This window comes from Hoplias malabaricus, chromosome Y, assembly GCF_029633855.1.
Source record: "Hoplias malabaricus isolate fHopMal1 chromosome Y, fHopMal1.hap1, whole genome shotgun sequence".
NCBI classification, from domain to species: domain Eukaryota; kingdom Metazoa; phylum Chordata; class Actinopteri; order Characiformes; family Erythrinidae; genus Hoplias; species Hoplias malabaricus.
Window position 1 is genome coordinate 43,211,549 of NC_089820.1, and position 23,025 is coordinate 43,234,573.

General features: G+C 36.2%; 1 protein-coding gene across 2 annotated transcripts; it reads right to left on the reverse strand.

Moving 5' to 3' along the window:
* Nucleotides 1-143: 143 nt before the first annotated feature.
* Nucleotides 144-22,904, reverse strand: LOC136678072 (glutaminase kidney isoform, mitochondrial-like). Of its 2 annotated transcripts, none has more exons than XM_066655894.1 (18): nucleotides 22,654-22,904; nucleotides 14,633-14,723; nucleotides 14,165-14,283; nucleotides 12,816-12,945; nucleotides 12,201-12,280; nucleotides 11,865-12,028; nucleotides 11,471-11,529; nucleotides 6,961-6,993; nucleotides 6,661-6,719; nucleotides 6,459-6,525; nucleotides 6,239-6,289; nucleotides 4,758-4,934; nucleotides 3,561-3,692; nucleotides 3,099-3,191; nucleotides 2,525-2,586; nucleotides 2,013-2,089; nucleotides 1,856-1,919; nucleotides 144-1,593 (listed from the first exon to the last, which is right to left on the reverse strand). In XM_066655894.1, the coding sequence occupies exons 1-18, from the start codon at nucleotides 22,845-22,847 to the stop codon at nucleotides 1,440-1,442; spliced, it is 1,806 nt and encodes a 601-aa protein (XP_066511991.1). In that variant the 5' UTR covers nucleotides 22,848-22,904; the 3' UTR covers nucleotides 144-1,439. The 2 variants fall into 2 exon arrangements, with proteins under 2 accessions (XP_066511991.1, XP_066511990.1); XM_066655893.1 differs by having other exon boundaries at nucleotides 14,633-14,729.
* Between the last annotated feature and the right edge of the window lie 121 nt (nucleotides 22,905-23,025).

Genomic DNA, 23,025 nt, shown 5'->3' on the forward strand with positions numbered 1-23,025 from the left:
TGCTTCCTGCCGTCACAGTGCAGTGGTGGGATTTGAATTATTAGGTATTAATAATGTCTTTTTTAACAAATACAAAAAAAAAAAAAAAAAAAAAAAAAAACACTAATCAAGAAACAACAAAAATCAGTTTTGGGAATGTTCTGCAGAAATGGCTGGTCCCTAAAAACATCTTTTTTGTTCTGAAATATCCACAAATACACACAAAACTAGTGCAAATGGTTCCATACAATCAAAAATATTTCTCTTTTGGATTAGATCACAAATCACAAACTATTCAAAAGGCAAAAAAAAAAAAAAACCCTCACCCACACTGCAATAATAAGCAGATGCCACTTAAATATTTTCCCTACCATTCAGAAGTTTGGATTATAGGCATATCTTAGATTTTTTTTTTCACAGAAATATATCACATATTAAATTTATTTCCATTGTAGAAGTATTTTAGAAACAGCCATGAGTTATTTTGCTTTTTCCATGTAGCCATCCAAGATTTGAAGATTTGATCATCACCTTTGGAATGATTTATTTGTGTATTTTATAATAATTTTATTCTGTACCTTCATCTTTCTGGGTATACATATTGTGACACTTTTTTAGATTTCATTCATCAAGATTTTCTGTCTTTCATAGTTTCTTACAGTTTCCTGACAATTCTTAGTTTTACAGTTCTACTGGAAGCATTTTATAAATTTGTTCATACCTAACCTGGTTTTATAGTGTGGAAAATCATTGTTACCAAACTTCAGAGCAGCACTGAATATATATGTGAATAAATTAAATTAAATTAAATAATCTTTTTTAGAATGATACATCCCACTGAGTAACAGCAGTTTTCTCCACCTCAGGCTCTTTTTATGAAGCCCTCAATCTTTATATTGATATAAACGACATCATTAAAGTCGAAAAATATTCCATATTAAAACAATACATAAATGTACATTGTAAATTATTTAAAATACATTTACAGTGTGTGTATGTGTGAAAACACACACAGTAAAAGGGGAAGGCTACATACACATCACTGCGGACCAGGATAATATGAGCCTGCAAACACAAACATTCACGCACCCAGCACAGCGGGAACTGGATCAGAAGTGCTCAGAACTGAAACCTATAAACACATACAGCTGCAAAATTACGTCGCTAATCTACATTTTCCATAATAGAGACAAACACACACACACAGAAAAAATTTCAAACAAGAGAATCTCCTTCAACAAGAAGCCGGTACACACCGAGCGTGAGAAAATGAAATAAATAACTTCTCAAATGATTCTTCTTCAGTTGTTTTACTGACATGTAGTAGCCTGTATGTATCAGAGATGCTGTTCAAACACATTTTAAACATGGCCTCTGTGGAGTATAAAAAATTTACCCTCTCACTGAATTAATAGTAAATAAAGTTTGGTGTGTAAAGACCTGATGAAGACAGAGCTGAGTTACAGCATACCGTCCAGGTTCTTTTCTGCTGTTTCCTTCTCCCCAGCGGCGGTGGTCTCCTGAGGGCTGTATTTGTTGTGATAATCCTGAAGGATGGTCACTACATCATGATGTCCGAAATGCACGGCTTCGTCCATTGGAGTGTTACCCCACCTTAATATTATCATAGAAATAAAACACAAACATCACCTCAAGCATATCTACAATCTGCTGTAATAAATGGTTTAGAGCAGGGGTCGGCAACCTTTACCACTCAAAGAGCCATTTGGACCCATTTCACACAGTAAAGAAAACACTGGGAACCACAAAACCATTTTGAAAATTTAAATGAAATAACACTGTGCATAACTGTTTTTTTGGATGCCACACTATGTGCTGTGGAGCATAAACCTTTCATATATTGGGAGGATTATACCTGTCTCTGGGTACTGGGTTCACTTTACATGCTTCCAAGAGGAAACAAACCACTTCAGCATGACCTAAAAATACAAATGAAGTTTTGTTCAGATATATGCTTTTCTTTTTTGTAAATCATATTTATTTTCTGTTGCTGGAAATAGAGCTCTTGGTACCTTCTGCCGCAGCCACATGAAGAGCTGTTCTTGAGTCATAATCTCTTTGTTCCATATCCATAGAAGACAAAGCAAACCTAGACACACACACATACAGTGCAGCAAAGTTCATTAGACCAAAGACTGCAGGTAGAAAAATGAACAGTGTTACAGTTGTTAGTCAGTCATTGCTTATAATCTCTTAATCCTGATCAAGGTCGCAGTGGGTCCTAGGCATGACCATGGACAGAGCAATGATCCATCACAGGGCAACACACACTCAGCCAGTCACTCAACACACTCACACCTGCAAACAATTTCACATGGTCAATCCACCTACCAGCATGTGTTTTTGGTCTGTAGGAGGAAACAAGTGCACCAGGAGGGAACCCGTGCAGACACAAAGAGAACACACTAAACTCCTCACAGGCAGTGACCCGAGGTGGGGACTGAACCCACAACCCCAGGACATAAGGCTGATGCAGTTGTGTGTGCTTATATGTATACTGTGTATGTTGTGCTTGTGTGCATACCTCCTCAGAGCAGACACATCTCCAGTGTAAGCAGCAAACAGCAGATTTATAACTGACTTCACCTGAGAATCAAACAAATCTTGGTTCAGTTCTTCTCAATGTGCAATAAAATTTTCCACTTTAAAGAGCCCATGTTTCTTGAATTTTCCTGAATTCATATTCTACTTTTTATGTTGGTTTATATACCAAAACCATATATCATTTCCGACTTCTTTGTATCCCTTAGAATTAAATGGGCTGTGCCTTTAGGACTGATTTACATATAAAGGGGCTCTGTTCTGATTGGCTGACCTGCATTGTATTTATAGCTCCATTAAAAAAGAAAGCACTCTGGGTTGAAACACTTCTTAGTTTTTCAGCACAAATGGGTGAGGCTATACTGCTATAGGCCGAAAAAGCAAACATATGTATATGTGTTTTGTGACACTGCGTAAACAGCAAATTCAGTAGAGCTGATTTTACCTTCAGTGAATGAGTTAACTATAACTAGAAACATATTTTCTGGGCACATAGAAGCACTTGTGTTTAAAGGGATGCAAGTCACTGGGAAGAAGAAGGAGGAATAATGCCTCACCCTTTCGTCACCTCCCTCTCTGCGAGGATCCAGCTTCTTAGCAAAATGACGCAAGTTATCGTAGTTGTGGAAGTTGAACAATTGCACCAGATCCTACAGAAAGAGAAATAGATGTATACAGACATATAAATAAAAATACAAGCTTATATATTTGTCGTCCAGGGTCAGAAACTGCATAACAAGTCTAATAGTGATAGCATAAAGGGCTCTGTCCCAGTGTAAACCTGGGTCAATCATAATATGTTTTTTACATATCCATTTTCCAAACTCTAGGATTACACAGGATGCTCAATTGGTTCAATCAAATAGCAGACCAGACGTTAACCACTTAAAATTATTAAAGTCTTTATAAAGTAAATGAGCAGAGCTATACTAGAGCTATACACAGCTATACCTCTTTGCCTGTCCTTTTGTTCTATGTATACACATAGTGAGAAAAAGTGAGAAAGAGAAAGTCTGTACCGTGCAGAACTTGATGCCACGGACACTGTTGCCCAGTTTATCCAGAGGTGGAGACCAACACATTATTCCCATCACATTAGGAACCACCAGCAAAATCCCACCAGCTACACCTGATTTAGCAGGTAAACCCACCTACACACACAGACACGCAAACACTCACAAAAATGTCTCTGACAGCCTTCAAATTCACCTGTAGACCCAAATCTATGATCAGCATTTAATCCATTACTCATTTTTAAAATGTACTGTAGTCTCTCTTTTTTAAGTATTAGCATTAGTATTAATTTGGTATGGTATTTAAGATCTTTTCATTTTGTATTTGTGCCTTCTAGGTATTAGCAATGAATCCTGTATTTAGTGTGATCATGATTCAGGGGTATTTTGACTCAAAGCTATTTATACTCCCTAGGATTCTCTGATTTTAAAAGCCCGTTTTAAAGTTGCTCTTGATAAAAGCAGCTGTAAATGTTGTAAATGTAAACCAGTGGTTACTGATAAAAAATATTCTAGGTGAGGTTGTCTGCACCACATTATCAGTTTCAACAACCATCTCAATACAATTTAACACATACTCCAGGACACCAAATCTCTGTGAAAATCGCATGTCAATCAATATCACATGCACTAACATAGACTGAAACATAATTTTGCGTTGCCATGTTTATGTTATATTTTCTTTCATAGTGCTTTTCCACCAATGAGGAACCCGAACCCAATCTGGAGTGTTAGGTGTGTTTCCACTAAAATAAATTAGAACCAGAAAAGTTAGTTTCCAGCTGGAACCAAAGATCTTAAAAATTCATGAAAATTCATTATGTTGTCTGTGGGCATGTCAAGCGTTTACATTTACACATGTATCATCCCTGGTCTGACCTCGCTGTAAACAAAGAATAAACAATGACCCTGTCATAACTCTGTTTATCTCTGTTTATGGTGCTGTATTCAGAAAAGGTGACGCTAGAACTGAGCGAACTTGCAGCTCTCCCCCGCTGATGTCATATTTTTGGTTCCCATCTACACTGGTGGAAATGTGTGCCAGTCCACTGAAGGACACCAAGGTTCCAAGAATCAGGAATGGACCCAATTTAAGAACCAGAGCTCTTCTGTAACATGATTAAACTATAAATTGCCCTGGATAAGAAGGTTTAACCAATGTCATAATTGTAATGTGTGTGCATAGCGTGCCTGTACACTTACATGGAAGGCAAATTGTCCGGAGAAGTCGTACATGCCACAGGAGTGCATGAGGCTGAGTGTGTTCCTCACAGCCTCTGGGTTGAGCACTCTCTCGCCTGTAATTGGACAGAAGCCGCCGTTGGCTAGTGTAGCAGCCATCACGCTAGCACTCTCACACGTCACCTCAATAGAGCACAGCTAAACAAATGAACAAGCAAACAAACACACAAAAACACAGTTAAACACACAAATATTCTAATTTTATATCAGTTTCATAAGTCCAAATGAAATTATATTGTTTTAAATACTACATCATTTAAAGAGACAAGTCTATATTGTGATCTGTATTTTGATCACCTCAAACGTATAAAATTATTGGTGACTATAATAATAATACATCAATTTTATATAGCGCTTTTCATATAAGAAATATGAAAACTATTTAGATCTGAACTTATTAAAAGGTCAGTGCACAAACCCATTTCCAGAATTAGGGGTTTTGGAAAAATGTAAATAAAACAGAATGCACTAATGTGTTAATCATTTAAATCATATACTTACATGAATATAGAACAAAGACAACATATCTACAGCTGAAACTGAGTAATTGTTTTGAAAACAATACTTGCCCATTTTAAATTGGATGCTAGCAACACATCTCAAGATAAGTTGCAGGGGCATGTTTACTACTGTGTTGCATCACTTCTTCTTCTGACAACACACTGTATACATCTGGGCACTGAGAAGAGCCATTACTGTGGTTCTGAAAGTGGCGTTTTACATTCTAGCTGGAGGATTTCAGCTACTCAACAGTTCAGGTCTTCATTATGTTATTTTTCATTTCATAATGTACCAACTGTTTTCAGCACCTCTGTTTTACTATGGGACAATGCTGTTGTAATACTGTAATGCAGAATGTGGATTGGCACTGTCTTGCTAAAATAAGCAAGGACTTCCCTGAAAAGACAAGGTCTGGATGGCAGCATGTTTCTCCAAAACCTGTATATATTGTTCCACTTTTGAACTGTGGGCTTACGATTCCTTTCCTCTCTAGCCCAGAGCTAGACAGAGCATCCATAAATCCCAAAATGAGTTAAAATGACCTTTTCTTCTTCACCTAGGTTCATCTTAAATGAGCTTGGGCCCAGAGAAGGCAGTGGCATTCTGGATCTTGTATATATGTGGTTTCTTCTTTGCATGTTTTAACTCACATTTGTGGATGCAGCAACGAACTGTATTCACAGACAGTGTTTTTTTGTGTTTCTGAGGCCATGCGGTAATTTCCACTACCACTACAGAATCGTGTCTGTTTTGAATGCAGTGTCACCTGATGGTCTAATATTCAAGTCCTGTTAATATAAGTTTTTGGGCCTTATTCTATATATAAAGAGTATTCTCCAGCTTCTCTGACACTTATAATAATATTATGTAATGCTGATTAGGAAATCCCCAAGTTCTTTTCTTTCTTAAACAGAGAATGCATATTTTTTAAGATTTCTAACCTGAAAGTAGAAGTCCAAGATAGAAGTCATGTCAGTACCCTCTGGGAAACACTATAGACAAATGAGAAAGCAGAGGTATATATATATATATAAAACAAACCTACAAACCTATGAAAGTATACCTATGTATCAATACATTTATCATTTCGAATTTAGTTATATAATACCATTCAAAATGTCTTGATATTTTGAACACATAAAATATTGAAATATTATTCACCTTCTTCTCTTTCAGATAGTAACCAATGGCAAAGTTTCTGTCTCCAGACAACCTCTCAGACTGAAACCTGAAACAGACAAAGCAAAAACATAAAATAAACAACAAAAATGTGCAACTAATAAAAAAGAGCTGCTGATTGTCCAGTTTATAAATTAGAAGCATAAACAGCTTTCTTTAAGCTATGAATTTAAAGGTGACTCACGTAGCATTGCTAAAGCCCACATACTCATTCCCTGCCAGCTTCTTCATAAAGTTCATCACCTACCAGTTAAAAAAGAAAACAAATGTAGTCATATCCCTGACTACTTTAAAAGAGTAATAAGACATTAATCACCAAAACAAAGACATTTTTAATGAAGGCAATTGTTTTATTTTTACAATATTTCTGTGAAGTTCAACTTCTATGGGATCAATCAAACAATCAAACTTTGCAGTCACTGAATAAATCAATTTTCAGTTGAGAACCCTTTATATATAAAAAAGAAATGAAAACATTACTTACGTAGTCAAATTTTTCTGCATTACTTGCTCCTTGCTAAAACACATATAGATGATTTTAAATATTAGCTTGGTAAAAACATTAATGTAAATTCAACTTAAGAGCAACAACACAATGGAAAAAGATTCAAACTATTAATATACATCAAAAATAAATAAAAATACTACAAACTGATTAATACACTAAGTAGTAGAAGGTCAAACATGTTTATATTAGGAAATTACTATAATCAGAATAAAGACATTTAAGTTGAGTAGTTGGTTATAAACAGCAAGAAAAAAAGAAAACCAACAAGAGGCTACATATTACAGCTACATTTGAGTACTGTACATTGACAAATGTAGTAGGTAAACCCTAATAAGTATATTATTCTACAGAAAAGATGGGTTAAATTAAAGTGTGTTTGTGTTATGAAGTGAATATCTGGAGCTCTGAACAGTGTGGGTGGGAAATGTGCAAGTTTTCTCTATTTAAAGATTTGAGATGTGATGAGTGTTGTGGTATGACATATTGTGACATAATCCTATTTAATATTTTCCTAATACAATTTTTTATTTGTTATTTAAACAAAAAAACAAACAAACAAAAAGCAATAATAATGAAAAACATGTTTTATCCTCATTTTAATTATACACAGGATAAAATGTAAAATTATTGTATGCCAATCCTTTAGAAATTTACATAGGGCCCAGCCCACTGTCTTCCTACCAGCAGCCACATTTCTGACATCATCTACCACTGAACATTTAAATGAAATTGCATCCTACACATAATTCTAATCCAAATATGTTTAAAGGTGCTATATATTATTTCAATCCGATACATTTTCTGTAAAAGTCAGCTGTTTGTGCTAGGGAAAATATTCATGTCTTGATAGTCAGCCCTGGGCCAGTAAATGGGAAACTAAAAGAAAAAGCTTGGATGGAGAAACACAGCACTATTCCAGTCAATCAGTAACAGGGGGCGTGCACAGCACAGGGGAATAGGAGATGCAGAGACTGTACCTGCAAGCCCAAGTGGCATTACCTTGGCAATGTGGGTGTATGAATTTGAGTGTGAAATTGAGCAGCACTGAATGGAGGGGTGTGCTTATTTTGCTGAATGTAAATATCAACATTAGCCCTCCAGAATCATAAGCAGTGCCTTTAACAATTGCTTTTATTCAGAGAAATGTACAGTGGCAAGTGTAATGCTATGTTATTAACCCTGTTCAGTGATATTTATTAGTGATTTAAAGTGGGCATTTCTGTCTGTATGGATAGACTGGAATTGAGCATGTTATCCACTTTACTGACCAATTCTTCAAAATAAACTGTGTAATACTTGTTAAAAATATTAATAGCAAAGCATTGATAATAGGTTCTGTTTTTTTTATCATTGGGCCTGTATCTATACTATTTCTAAATCCAAATTATTACGTTTTTGTATAATTTTGTTTCCCACCCCTACTGATTATTAAATGAAAGTACCTAATATGTATTTGGCAACAATATTGATTTAATCCACACTACATGAAAAAACATGTTTGTATGTAGAGCATTTTAACAATGTGGTGAGTTGAACTGCATTAGGCTTGTGGGTGTAAGGAAAATAAACCTAACAAAAAAGTTTAAAATTATGCACATTTTTTCCACATTGAAGAAATGTGTTGTGTAATCACTGATGATATAAGCGTATTGAAATAGTATGATCAAACATAAAAAGTGTCCTGTTTTATGAAATAAAATCAGCTTTAATACCAAGTTGAATATGATATTAATATTAACTATTAATATTAATATCAATACTAATAATTATTAATAGTCATGAATAATAATAACCATTGATAATTGCTAATAATCAATAATGGTAATAAATAATAATCAATGGATATATATTAACTGCAATGTAGGTGGCTTAGGTTGGTGTTCATCAGATTTATAAATAATATTTGTGAAATTTGTTCAATGAGGAAAAAATACTGAAAGAAAAATTACCGACGCCATTGACCTGTTGGAGTGGTCATAATTTCCCACAGTTCATAATGCTGAAAAATATGAGACAACAATAGAAAAAAACACAAAAAATGCTTGAAAGACACACTACACATTTCCATCCCAGCCTGGATGAACATGCAATTTTTTCTGGAAAATTTTAATGTGAGCCTACAGCAGTGGCCAATATTTTAAGAACAGCCACAACCTTAATATGAGTAGGCAAATTACATTTATCAATAGATAACCTTAATAATAGATTAAGTGTTATTACTCAGTATTATTTAATTCAGTTTATAAATATGCAATACAATAAAAACAAGAAACTCTGATTTGAACTTTTATTTAGCTGAAAAAATCAAAAATAAAAAGGATTTCTGTGTTTTAACTGACAAAATAAATTGTATTTTGTAAATACATTTTGACTTTGATACCTGCTGTACATCCAAAAATAGGTTGGGAAAGCAGCATGTTCAACACAGTGTTAAATGCCCATTCCTTTAAATTAGACTTTTAAATCATTTGGGAATAGAGGATATTAATTGTTGTAGTCTGTGATCCTGAGATGAGCTTGGGCCCAGAGTACTTACTGAGTACTTCTGCATAAAGTTGATCTATGGCATTCTCCTTGTGTAATAGTTTCAGATTGCATTTCATGACACAGCAAAAGATTTGACAATGTTTTTTCTAAAGTACACTTAAGCCCATGTTGCAACAGCAAGCACAGTAGCACACCAATTTCCCTTGCAATACTGTTTGAGAACTTTGTGTCATGCTCTGGCCCTGTCTTGTGTTTTCCTGCTGTGTATCTCCCTTGTTTGCCATGTGCTAGGAGCACATGGCTCTGCTTTTGTTTGTCCTGGTCTTCCCCTTAGCTCCGCCCTAGCCACACCTTATAATCAGTCTCCTTTGTTGCCCTGCCCTCTCATTATCCTTCCCAGGTGTTACTTGTCTGTTCCTTGTCCTTGTCTTTTTTTGGACTACTATATTTCCACATGACCTATCTCCTGCACTATTGCTGGTACTCCTGGTAAAGATGAGTTAATAACCCTTGGTGTTTTATTTTCATCTCGTATTGAAAGACAATAGAAAAATCTAACTGTTAATTGGAGTTAATTTTTTCTGAAAAAATCAAACTCACTTAGTCAATCTTCAGTATGCGAAAGACTAATGAATCCATAATTCAAATAAGGGAAAAGTGTGTTTATTTCATTTGTCAGACAACAGCTAAAACTCCACAAAACTCCACACAACTGGAACTGTGAAAACCTGCTTGGTTGTGCAAGATTGCTCCCCTCAGACAAGGATCACCTTTGGAGAGTTACTGAGGTCCTGTCATCTAACCAAAAAGTAATTGCCTGGAGTTTGCTAAACACTACTGGAACTTTCACTGAATCAGGTTCTATGGTCAGATGAAACAAAAAACCTTCTTGGAAAAAAACAAAACAAAAAAAAAACTGAGGCTGAAGAACCTGAGGCTGAAGTATGGGCACCCTTAGGGTATATTCTATCATGAATTTCATGAAATACCTAGAAATTTAAATCAAAATCTGTGCCTCTCTGACATAAAATTAAATTTGGGTAATCACTGAACGTTCCAGCAGGACAATGATACAATAAAATACGTGCAGATGAAGAAAAAATGTTACACAAATTCAAGCTTCTGCTTTAGCCATCACAGTCCTCTGAACTAAATCCCATAGAAAACTTGGGGTGTGAGCTTAAGAGGAGAGTACATAAGAGAAGACCTAGGAGCCTGGATAATCTGTAGAGATTCTGTAAAGAGGAATGGTCTCAAATGACCTGCCTCAAATTAACCAAACTTTATAAATTACGAAAAGCCTAACTGCTGTTTTACTGCCCAAGAGTGATACATGCAAATGCAGGGTTGCTAATAAGTGTAGCACATGGTTTTGCTAAAAATAATTATGCAATCTTCATTTATGTCTCCAAATATATTAAATTAAAATGACATGAAATTCATAAAATGCACAAATATGTGAATTTTTATAACCCTCATCATTACCAGGGTGCCAATAATTATGGAGTGGACTGTAAATATAAGATATGATTTCATAATCTAAGAATCCTATTTATATTATATTTTTTGTGGCAAAAGGAGTCTGAGTCCAAACAAAAAAATATAGGCAGATGTTTGAGTCTAAAATTGAAACCAGAGCTAGTATGTGCGTGTGTAACAAAACTGCAGAAATGCCATGGAAGATTACTGTGAAATGAACCCATGGCACGTGCTATTCACAGCTCGCTCTTCATCACCTGTTATATGTATTCTCTCTCTGTCTCTCTCTCCACCCCCCACTCACCCATGTCTAAAAAATCTCTCTCAGAATCATTATTCATAATCTTAATCATTTTTATGAGAACAAAATAAGGCGCCACCACCCACTCTGCAAGTTTTTGCCATCACCCATCAGATATCTGTTGGACATCCCACATGGGCATAGAGATGTTTTTTTGTTTTGTTTTGTTTTGTTTTATTTCAACCACAGACTGTTATAAGCAGTTGTAAACAGATTTACCTTGATAAGTGATGTACATACTATTGCTCCTGCGTTTACCATGGGATTGTGTGGCTTATCTAAAAATAGAAAATTGGGTAAAAACATTTACACACAGACATTTAACACTTGCATTTAATTGTGTGTTTGGTGATTGAATCATGTTCAGATTTTTACTTAATCACATTAAGTGAAAAATGTAAATTCATTGTGATCAAAAAATGCATCCATTGCTGGTGTAAATGGAATGTTTTCTATGTCCAAATACAAGTATATGATGCTTTCCTGAGTCCTAAAGCTTTGTAGTGGTTTACATGAATATTAAAGTGAGAAGGAAGCCAACATGAACATGAATATTAAAGTGAGAAGTGAATGTTACAAAACGAGTGTGTGTGTGTGTGTGTGTGTGTCTCACCGTCTTCGTCAAGGAAAAGTTTGTTGAAACGCAGGCCACTGGGCTCTTTCCCAATGAAGCGGTGGACATATTCTGTGCCATGGTCATGAACAGCTACAGCATATTTCAGAGGTTTCACACATGACTGTAAACAAAATGGCACTTTAGTATCCCCCACTGTGTGTCTGTAAAAAGATAGATAGATAGATAGATAGATAGATAGATAGATAGATAGATAGTGAGAGAGAGAGAGAGCAAGAGCAAAGATGAGAATGAATAAGTATAAAATGTACAAGATTCACAGTGTAATAGAATCCTATTTATTTATAAAAACACACTCCAATCTAATGCTGGTACCTCTGTCCATCCACAGTACACAGAGAAACGGCCCATAGGTCAGGACTGAACTTTGCCAGCTGAGGAATATAGTCTGCTACCTACACAAATTAATATCAGCATTAATCACAGCTTAATATGCCCACAGGTTGTAATGAAAAAAAGTATACAAGTGTGATTTTGTTTTATAGTTAGCAAGACTTCTGATATATATTAGCTGGTAAAATGATATTTATGCCATGCAAACAGCTTATTTTGCAAAGAAAATATAAAATATACAAAAGTGTATACATTTTAAAGTATGTTTTGTAAAACTCAAGTGAAACATACTCGAGTATGTTGTGTAAAACTCGAATTTCTCCATTCGATGGTGTCTATCAGTCTTTGAGTTAACTGGTGTTTGCTGGTGTCTGTTGTGTCTACTGACATCTGTAGAGATCTTGCAGTGTCTTTTTCATGTCTGTGTCTCTCTGATGTCTGTTGTAGATTTTTGATGTGTTCTGTGGTTGTTTTGTATCAGGTTGTGTTTAGATGTTTTCTGGTGTGTGCAGGTGTCTGTTTGTTCTGGCTTTTAAAATAACAGCATTTCCTCAAAAAAAAAAAGAAAAAAAAAAAAGAACAGGAATCTTCAGGCACCTGTCCTCCAGAGAGTTTCTTGGCATTCTCATACAGCTCGTCAATGTGTGATGTAAATGACTGGAAATCAGGAATAACAAATTTCCTCCGGAACGCCTGAGTCAACAGCACAATATTACTCTGAACACACCTGAGAGAGAAATAAAACGTGAGAGAGTGAATATTAACACATTTATTGAAGAAAAGCAGATACACATTTATACATAAATACATTTCAATATGTTCCATTCTCAGTATAACGGAACACACTTTCTCTCAATCTCATTTCAGCCCTCTTGTTATTGCTGTCTTCCTGAGATTGAAATAATTCCATCTGGAAATATCCATTTGGTATTAGCGCACACACACACACACACACACACACACACACACACACACACACACACACACACACACACACACTTAAATCCCTCCTACACACTGTGCGTGACATATTAAAAGAAGCAAAAATGTGCATGTGAGTAAAATGCAAAATATACACATTTTAATTAGAAACAGATGTACATTATTACACCAAATATTTAACAAGGAGTAATTCTACTTGTAAAAACTGGAGATGCCGCCAGTGTTTTCATATACTAATTGTTTTGCTAAATGTATTTTTAGGAATTTCTGAAGTATTGCATGTTCCCAGAATATTGACAATGATACTGCAATCTTAATACACTAGAAAGCAAAAGGAAAATGCATAAATAAATGAATTAAAAATAAATCAAATAAACACTAATATCAGAATAACATAAGATACATTTATTTAAAAGTAAGAAATGAACAAAATACATTTATGATTTCCTATACAGTTTATATATAATTACATAACCATGACATAGTGAACCTAAAATTGTTTCAATAGGGCAGAAAATTTTAGAATTTTGTGAATTAGTGAGAACATTCTAGAACTGCTGTTAATCTTTTATAAGCAGCTTTGTGTGACCAATCAAAGATCAGAACATTGGAATCAGCTCTTTAATTGTTTACGTTGTGCAGAAATAAAGAACATCAAAGTAACATCTTAAGCTCAAGGGGAACGTCAGAGTATTTTAATGATCCATGACCACTCCAGACAAATATAAATAAATAAATAAATAAAACACCTTCACACACACATGAAGTCAGCATGATCTTTAATTTGCGCTGTATTATATATAACTTATGTTTGTTTATTAATGTTTTGTGAGATTGTTCTTTTATAACATCAACCTGCCCAGGGACTGCAGATGAAAATTAGCCATTTGGCTAAATCTGGCACATTTACATTATGAATTGATGATGTTGAATAATGCGTATTGTCCCTGTTCTTTAAATAAATAAATAACAAATAACAACAACACAAACACACACACACTTACTTTTTAAATAGGTGTCTGTCCAGGGCTCCGTCTGATGTGGTCTTCAGAGTAACCTTCAGCATTTCCATACACTCCTTCAGACGAGGATCACCTGTACGGAGACCAGTTGCTTTCAGTGCCTACACACACACACACACACACACACACATACCCAAAACATGTTAATTACCTGAGGAGAATACACGAGACGAGAATAGGACGAGAATATTTAACCCGTTTCTAAGAATGAACTCTGAAGGTCTGGCTGAAGATTTCTCTGAAACTTAAAGCACATATTGCTGAAAGATCAAAAGCTGTAATAAAGTGTGGGCATAATAAATACAGAAATGGTTCTCATTATATTTATACACTTCTGTGTATTTATGTGTTTAATATTAGTGTTTTTGCTGAGAAATTAATGGCTTGCGCCCTACCATTTGCAGAAATACATGCAACATGATTAAAAACAGTATATGTGGGTGTGTTTACCGTGGTGAATTTGTGTGCTGGGATTTTTTCTTGACCTTCTGCAATTGTGTAGAAAAGCAAGTCTTCTAGACTGGGCAAAATCCCTGCCTTCCTTCTCCTGTAACACACATACACACTGTGAGAGAGTGGTCACATGCTCTAGACTGGATGTACGTAACTATAAACAAGACACTCTGCACTGAAAACAACAAGAAGCAATTACTTCATAGAATACTGGCACAGAACTGAGATTTATTTCAACTTTAATACCAAAATGTCAGCCAAGAAAGATTTTTTTATATACTTGAATATCAGATAACAAAATAACTGAAGGGCTGCATATGAATAAATCTTGTAACTAAGAATTTCCAGCTATTAGCTAGTTACCAAAAACATGTAGACACCTGTAAGTTAATGTTTTGTCTGAAATTAAGTGTATTAATTAGAGGTTTGCTCCTTGCTACGGTAACTGTCTTTGGGAATAATTTGAGAGGACCTGAAGAGCAAACACAAGCATTTTGTATATATTGTACTGATGTTACATGATTAGTTGTGGATCACAGCTATTCGCAGTTAAAAGCTCCATAACTCTAGAGAACACAGATCCACTGCTGGACAGACTCTTGGCTTTGGGCATAGTGACAAAGGCTCATGTGCAGCTGCTCCAAAGCCATTCTTTTAATCAATCCTTTGGAGATAAATGCACCTTAAAACTGGTGGATTCACTAAGGTGACTGGATATTTTTAGAAATATAGTGCAGGTCAAATATAGTTTACAAATTTTATTTCATATGAGATTTCACTGACATTGTGATGGAGTTGAAATCTTTTCTCATGTGGAAAGAAAGAGGAGTTAGTGTGTTATAGGTTGTAAGAGAAGCCCAAGATCACACAATACACACAAACCCAGTGTATATACACGGTGTATAATAAAAATAGTGTTTAAATATATTCAAACATTACAAGAAATTCAAAATCAGGTTCTGAAGGATGATTGTGGGATAGCTTTGGCTTCACAACTGAGGAGCTTTCTCCATGTTGGAGAGGGATTTCTGAGCAAAACATAACACAGTACAGCTTCTAAGACTGGGTCTAACCATCCAGAGATTAGTCTCAGAGGACAACTACTTTATTTTATTTATTTATTTTTGTCAGAGTTTATATGTTAACACAATTTAAAATTATTTGAAATTTTGAGACACAATTATATACATTTTAACATTTATTTAAACACTGTTAACTATTAGAATGCCTTATAGGCTTTAAATGTTAAAAGTCTGCAGTTTAAGCCAAGGTTTCTAGATAACAATGAAATATCCTTCAGGATCTTATAACAAAAGAAAACTGTAGCCAGTATTTTTGACTAACTAACTGCTAGAGTCACTAAGTTCTAAGCATGGTCTCTGGATGGCTGAGAGCATCACAGAACATCAGAAAGTTCTAGAATCTTTAGTGTTGAAGTGGGAGTCAGAGGGGCTCTAGGAAATGGAACAGAGGACTGGATGTTAGACAGTTCTAAAGTGGAAGATCACAATGGAGAAGAAAGAAGTTCTGGAATGTCTGAAAGACTCAGGAGCATGTGAAAATTGTTCCAGAATGTTTAAACCTGGGTCAGTATAGTTCTAGAGTGGTGCATATAAGTATTAGAAGTTTTGTATGTTGAATATGAATGAGGTTCTCGAGCCAAGTATGTGTCTGAAATGGCTCCCTATTCACTATTCTCCATATTACTCATTATACAGCGCACTATTATATGGAACTGAATTCAGGAGGATAGTAAACGGTTTTGGACACTAACTCATGCATGTTTTTACCAAACAACGCAGTGCATTATGGGTATCTACTCTCCACTAGTGTCAGCAAGTGAACATGGGTGGTACACTAACTTTTTTGATGCATTGTGGAATTTTTTGAGTCCTCTGAAAATCCTGCACTAGGTTTACAAAATGGTGGAACACAAAATCAATTGCACTATATAGTGAATAGGGCGCAGTTTCTGACATGCCAATAGGCTGGGTGGAAGCAGGTGCCAAAAGTTCTAGAGTGTGGACAAATGGATTGAGATATCAGAAATGATAGCTTCTTGTCCAAGAAATGTATGTCAGTGTTGACGAGTTCTAGTGGTAGAAATGTCAAAAGCAGTGAAGAACGAGAACAGTTCTGAAATGTGGAATGTCAGAGTGGTGTTATAAATATTCTAGATTGAGAAGGGTTCTAGAGTGTAAAATGTTCCAATGCTGGTTAAAGGGGATTTTGGAGGAAAGAAGCTGCAAGACACTACTGTGACTAAAAGGAAAACAGACAAAACGACATTTAATACTTACACAACAAATTCAAAAGCAAGCAGATCAATCAAAGGGAGAGAAAATACACAGAATGAATGAGAGAATCACTCATAAATCAGGACAACATACCACCTCATTCATCATGGTCATAGCTCTCATTATGATGATTAATAACCAGTCTCAGAAAACAAGTTAAAAGTTGTTAAAAAAAACCCTGAAAAGAAAGAAAACAAAACAATAATGTAAAGTACGTAATACTGAGTATTTCCTGAATTGAAGTATCCAACAAAACAGAAGGGTAAAACTACAAAACCTAAACGATTCCCTGATTAGTGAAAAACACTGTGGTGAAGAGTCACATTATGGAGATGTTTTCAAAAAAAAAGAAATTCATTCATTCTATCATATGACTGTCAGGCCTATGGGTTACATGATCTTAAAATAATGCAGTAAGGATTTCACCTAGAGACAATGAACAGTAGGGCTGAATGATTTGGAAAATAATATTTGATTGTGTTTTTTTCTGCCCATTATTTCAATTTTAAAAACTTATTATTTATTTTTAATTTTTTTTTGCCAGAATATATATTTTTTTGGAGGCTTGTAAGTTGATCCTTAGTGTGAGACTTTTTAAATGTATAAATGTTAATTTTATTACCCGTATTCAAGCTTAAAATGCAGCTATAAGTGCTTTTAAATGATGCAGTGAAAGTTTTTCATTCATTCATTCATTATCTGTAACCGCTTATTCAGTTCAGGGCCATGGTGGGTCCGGAGCCTACCAGGAATCTCTGGGCGCAAGGCAGGAACACCCTGGAGGGGGCGCCAGTCCTTCCCAGGGCAAGGTAAAGTGTTTTCTATTTTTAAATCTTAATATAATACAAGCTTTAACACATTCATTTTAAGAGTCTCTTCATGGACACTTAAAAAGTGCTGAGAAATGATTGGATCCCCAGGACCAAAATTCAAAGCAATGACCTACCACAGTGGTTCTCAATCCTGGTCCTGGTATACCACTGACCTACATATTTTAAAGAATCCCTTGCTTCAAACACAGCTAAGGCGACTCATGAACTAATTGCCAACCCCTTAATGAGTTGAACTGTGAGTTTTAGAGCAAGGAGAACAATAAATCATTCCGGTCAGTGGTACTTCAGGGCCAGGATTTAGAACCACTGATATAGCACACAGGGTGACAGAGAAACTATGAATAAATCTAGATCCCCTTAGGTGTCGTACAGTTAAGCTTTTCTCTTTCCTCCTCTTTGAGCCCACTCTACCATTGTGACTGAGGCCAATGTGCTCTGTCACCAACCCTTCACCTATTACTCACTTCTTCTTACTCCTTCCTGCTGAGTTAATCCACACAGCAGGAGTGTACAAAACCCTCTACAGATCGAACTAGTGTAATGCCAACATATAAACATCAGCAGGAAGATGTTACAGCAGTTAAGAATGTCATTCTTCCAACTTGAAGTGGTGCAGCTGTAGTGGTTCAGCATAACACTGACCAAGTTTGGTACTACAGCATTTTAATTTAATGAAAATGATACTCATAAAAAAATCTTATTTATAGTGGCTAGCAAAAGAGGCAATCCTATGTTGATGGTATATAATAAATAAATGATTAATGTTTAGATGTAATTCATTCATCTTCTTTAACTGCTTCGTCCTGTGGGCATCCTGTGCTTCATCCTGGGCGCCCATCTATCACACACTCACCCATGCACTCATACCATGGGCAATTACACACAATCAACTGATGTGTGATTTTTTTGGACAGGAGCATGCAGAGGAAACTCACACAGAGATGGAGAGAACACAGCAAACCCCTTACAGACAATGACCCGAGGCAGGGAATGAACCCAGTACCCTGAAATCCTGGAGCTGGGCTCTTTTTTAAAGCTCTACATCCAGGATTAGATGTAGAGAGAAGTAGATAGAATGAAATATGGCCACAAGCTCATCAGCAATCTAGAAGAGATTAGTCCGGTGTAAAGTGTGTATTAGTAACCAGCAAAGGTCGTTGTCACACATTTGCTTTTGGCAAACTATAAAGCAGGGCATGCTAGCATTCTGCTAAGCCTCAACTTCCCTAAATTGACAGCCACTGATCCCCTGCTGTAGCGGAACTATGCCAGTGGTCAGCATGGTGTTACATACACAGATCAGAACTGGAAGATAAGTGAATGGTAACTGGATGACAATAAGTAGTGACGGAAAGCCCTGGGCCCTGGGTCTTTGGCTGGTCAGGCTTCATGTTTTATCCTCTCGTTCCTGCCAGGGGAGAGATTATCCAGATGTGCTCATAAAAATGAAACATGATTTGTTGGGTATCAGACATATCCACATTTATAAATCATATTTACATGTACAGAGCTGGACTATATCATACAATATAAGCAATCGCTATAGCAAATTAAATTGGAAAAGTTCATCGTCCTTAACCAAATGGAAGGCCTGATTTGGAAATCACAAACATATTCTGATATCCAGTATTTTTCATATAAATATCTGATGATCTTAATACACAGACATGTTCAACTTCGGGAGCTGCACTGGAAGCCTTACATGTTAAATTAACAATCAATATCATTAGCATGTGACTTACATCATAGTTGGTGTGATTAATTTTGAGAGTAAATAAAATGATGCAGCTAAAAATAATTTTGCAAATGCAACCAACTGGCAAAGCACTGTTTAGGGTCCAAATTTTGCTACTTTATTATAGAGCTAGAGCTATGAGGCTAAGCTAATACTAATAAAAGACTGTTTGTTGTTGTTCTTGACTCCGCCCTAGTCCCCGCCTCTGTCTCATTGTCTCCAGGTGTTCCAGTGATTCAGAGTAGGGTCCGGACCCACCTCGACCCTGAACTGGATAAGTAGTTACAATGAATTAATGTTACCCCATTGCTGCTTAGTGACATCAGCCTCCTAGCCCTTGCTCTAACTAAAGAAGCAAATGTGGAGTTATGTTTTAAATTTTTCCTGAGCTACTCCATTAATACACATAAAACAACATATGTAAGAGCAGAAATACCTTTACACATTGAAAAAATAAATCACATAAATTAGTCTTTCATGGTGGCATTATCATTACCACAATCATCATCATATGATTAGAACCAGAGTCATGGATCATGAAGAAACAGTGTGAACATGTGCACTCACACTCTCACACTCTCACACACACACAAACACATATATTACACACAGGCACACATACACCTCTGGCAGTCAGCTGGTCAGCTGGTGCTGCCATATCCGATGCAATCTGAGCTCCAGATTGTGATGTGTTTTTTCACTGGCCCTGGAGTGGACTGTCCTCACTGTGAGCTGTGAATTTCCACTGGTGCCACGGCCTCATTTCACCATCAAACAATGAGAACGACACAAACACACATCTCGCTCATTGACAGCCAGACTGATGCTCTTCTGTCCTGAAGGCTTTTTGGTGACCTTTCCGTACTGGCGGCAATGCAGTGCCACATGTACCACAAAACATTTAAAGGTCCACTACTTTTTGAAATACATGGTTGTGTGTGTTTGTGTGTGTGTATGTGTGCTTTTGTGTTTTAAATCAGACCAGCTGTTCTCACCTCCAGCCCAAAAACATAGAGCAATTTACAAACCATACTAATGATGATGAAGGGAGGGCAAAAAGAGAAAAAAGGAGGGAAAGGAGGAAGAGAACAAAAGACATTAGTAAGAGAATAAAGAGAACAAGTGAGCATGAGAGACAGTGAGAGAGAGAGAGAGAGAGAGAGAGAGAGAGAGAGAGAGAGAGAGAGAGAAAGAGAATTTGCACCTGCTAGCCGTTTGAGCTTACTTTTTAACGGTAGCCATTGATTCTGGTAGTAAGTTCTTTTTTCTGGTTGCTGTGTGTTTACAATGGCCAGTTACACTTTGCATCAGTGAATCCCACATTTTGTTGACGACAAAGTGTTAGAATTAGGTTTTTGAGAGTTACTGATGAATGAGGGTCAGTGGTGGCACCCGCTAACTTTACACGAATTAGTGCACGTTTTAGCACTGGACATCAATTCTTATGATAAATGCTTTTCTGTCAGTTGCTGTGATTATAACGACTAGAGTAATACGAACGTTACATTTTATGGTTGTAATTTCATGGTCCAGTGAAAATTATGAGCGACGTATATGTTTTATTATGCAGTCAACACCATTTTATTCAATTACACACATTCCCCAGGCTCAACAATGAGGTAGAGTGTATCACTAAATGTCCCAATTGTGTTTATCACTCGACGCCTCGAGAGCCATTTGTGACTGATGTGAATATTCCTTGGCTTAGACGGTCTGTGTGTGCGCTTGTGAGAAAAGAGAGAGAGTTGTGTGTGAAATTTTATTGATATAAAGTATTAGGGTTATTACTTTTATCAGTATTTATCAGTATTATATCAGTAATTGTTACCAAAGAGGATATCTGTTAGCTCACAAAAAAGACTTATTTTTCATTGTTATTTTCCAAGTGTGTTGAGCTGTAAACACAAGTGGAAGAAAATTTCTTTCTCTCTCTCTCTCTTACTCTCTCTCTCTCTCATTCCCACCCATCAGTCAACACATTGCACAAGCATCTGCTAGTTGATCTAAGAGAATGAGCCGTTAGTGTTCTCCTTTTTTTGAGCTCCAGAGACAATGTGTCACAGTTTGAAAAGTTGGGGTGGAGCGCTATGTGTTGAGTGGATGATCACATTTGGGAGCAAACTGGTTTAATACAAAATATTTCAAAACACTTGGAAATACTTGACACAAACAAATAAAAAACAACAACTCAGAACTGACATACAGGGGGAAATAATTCATGTTAATTAACGAGTGTGGCCCTCAACTGTTTCTTACTGTAAGAAAATAAAAGAAATCAAAACCTGCATTAGGCAAAATGAGTCATAATGTTTACAACAAATTTCTTTTGTATTTGTAATTCATCAAAATTCATCAAACACTTAAGGAAATGTACTACATCTGGACCGTGACTAAATATACCATACAGCATCAACAGAGTGCTTTCTCCAATTATCTAACTGCTACTGAATATCATAATTTCCATTAAAGCAAGATAAACAGGAGGACATACTAATACTGCAATATTATACAGATAAACCTGACCTTCACCAGTCATTGAGAAAGGAGGGGGGGGGGTGGATGTTAAAGCCTCACACCAACACGCTCCTGTCATCTCATTATAACATTATATAATATTCAAAATTATTTTAAAAAGATTATATTTCCACTTAGCTAATATCTGCTGTGTTTACTAGCTGTTATTAAGTAGTTAAGTAGGTATTATTTAGTAATTACATGTTCATACCAAAACAATGACATATTGTATCATACTGTGATGTATTTGATCAACAATGTACATACAAATTAAAATATAATTTTAAAATGTAATCATAAAAATGATATAGCTGTGCCACATGGTTTCATATAAGCTTTATAACCTAAATTGTCATAGTCATATAGCATATGTGTTAGGACAGGACAGTTTTAAAGTAAATGTATGTATACACTTTGAAATCCTAATATATCTTATCGAGGTGCCTTTTACGATTTGACGTGACGTCACTCTGTATCGATCACTCCCAGGACAGGCCTATAATAATACATAAACGAAGAAATGAGTGAATGAATGTGACCTGAGCCTGTGTCCAGCCAATGAAAGAAGGGCGGGCTCTCTCAAATGTGCTTACCTTTAATAACATTAAAGTTAAACATTTAAATAGCGAATGTACTCACTTATCCGTGTCTTTCGCGCTGTGAGCTGCTCCAGCGTCTGTTTTGGAGCAGAAAGCACGACCACAGACCCTCAGAGGCCGGCATCCAGCCGCTGAGGGCCGCCGCTCTTCCGCAACGGTGCTCTCACATATAACACGTCTTAAACCGCCTCGGTACGCCTCCCTTAACGCGTGAAAGCCCCTAAACTGGAACATTTTAATTTATCACAATTGTTTTTAATACGTCTATGTCAAACTCGCTAAAACCTAAACAATCCTTGTCTTTCAGCAGCCGTTATAGCACTGGGATGCTCCTCTACGGTTTTAAAGCGTGATCAACGCCAGAGCGCTCCTGATTGGCTGACATTGCAGCTGGTACCACCCCTGCTCAAAC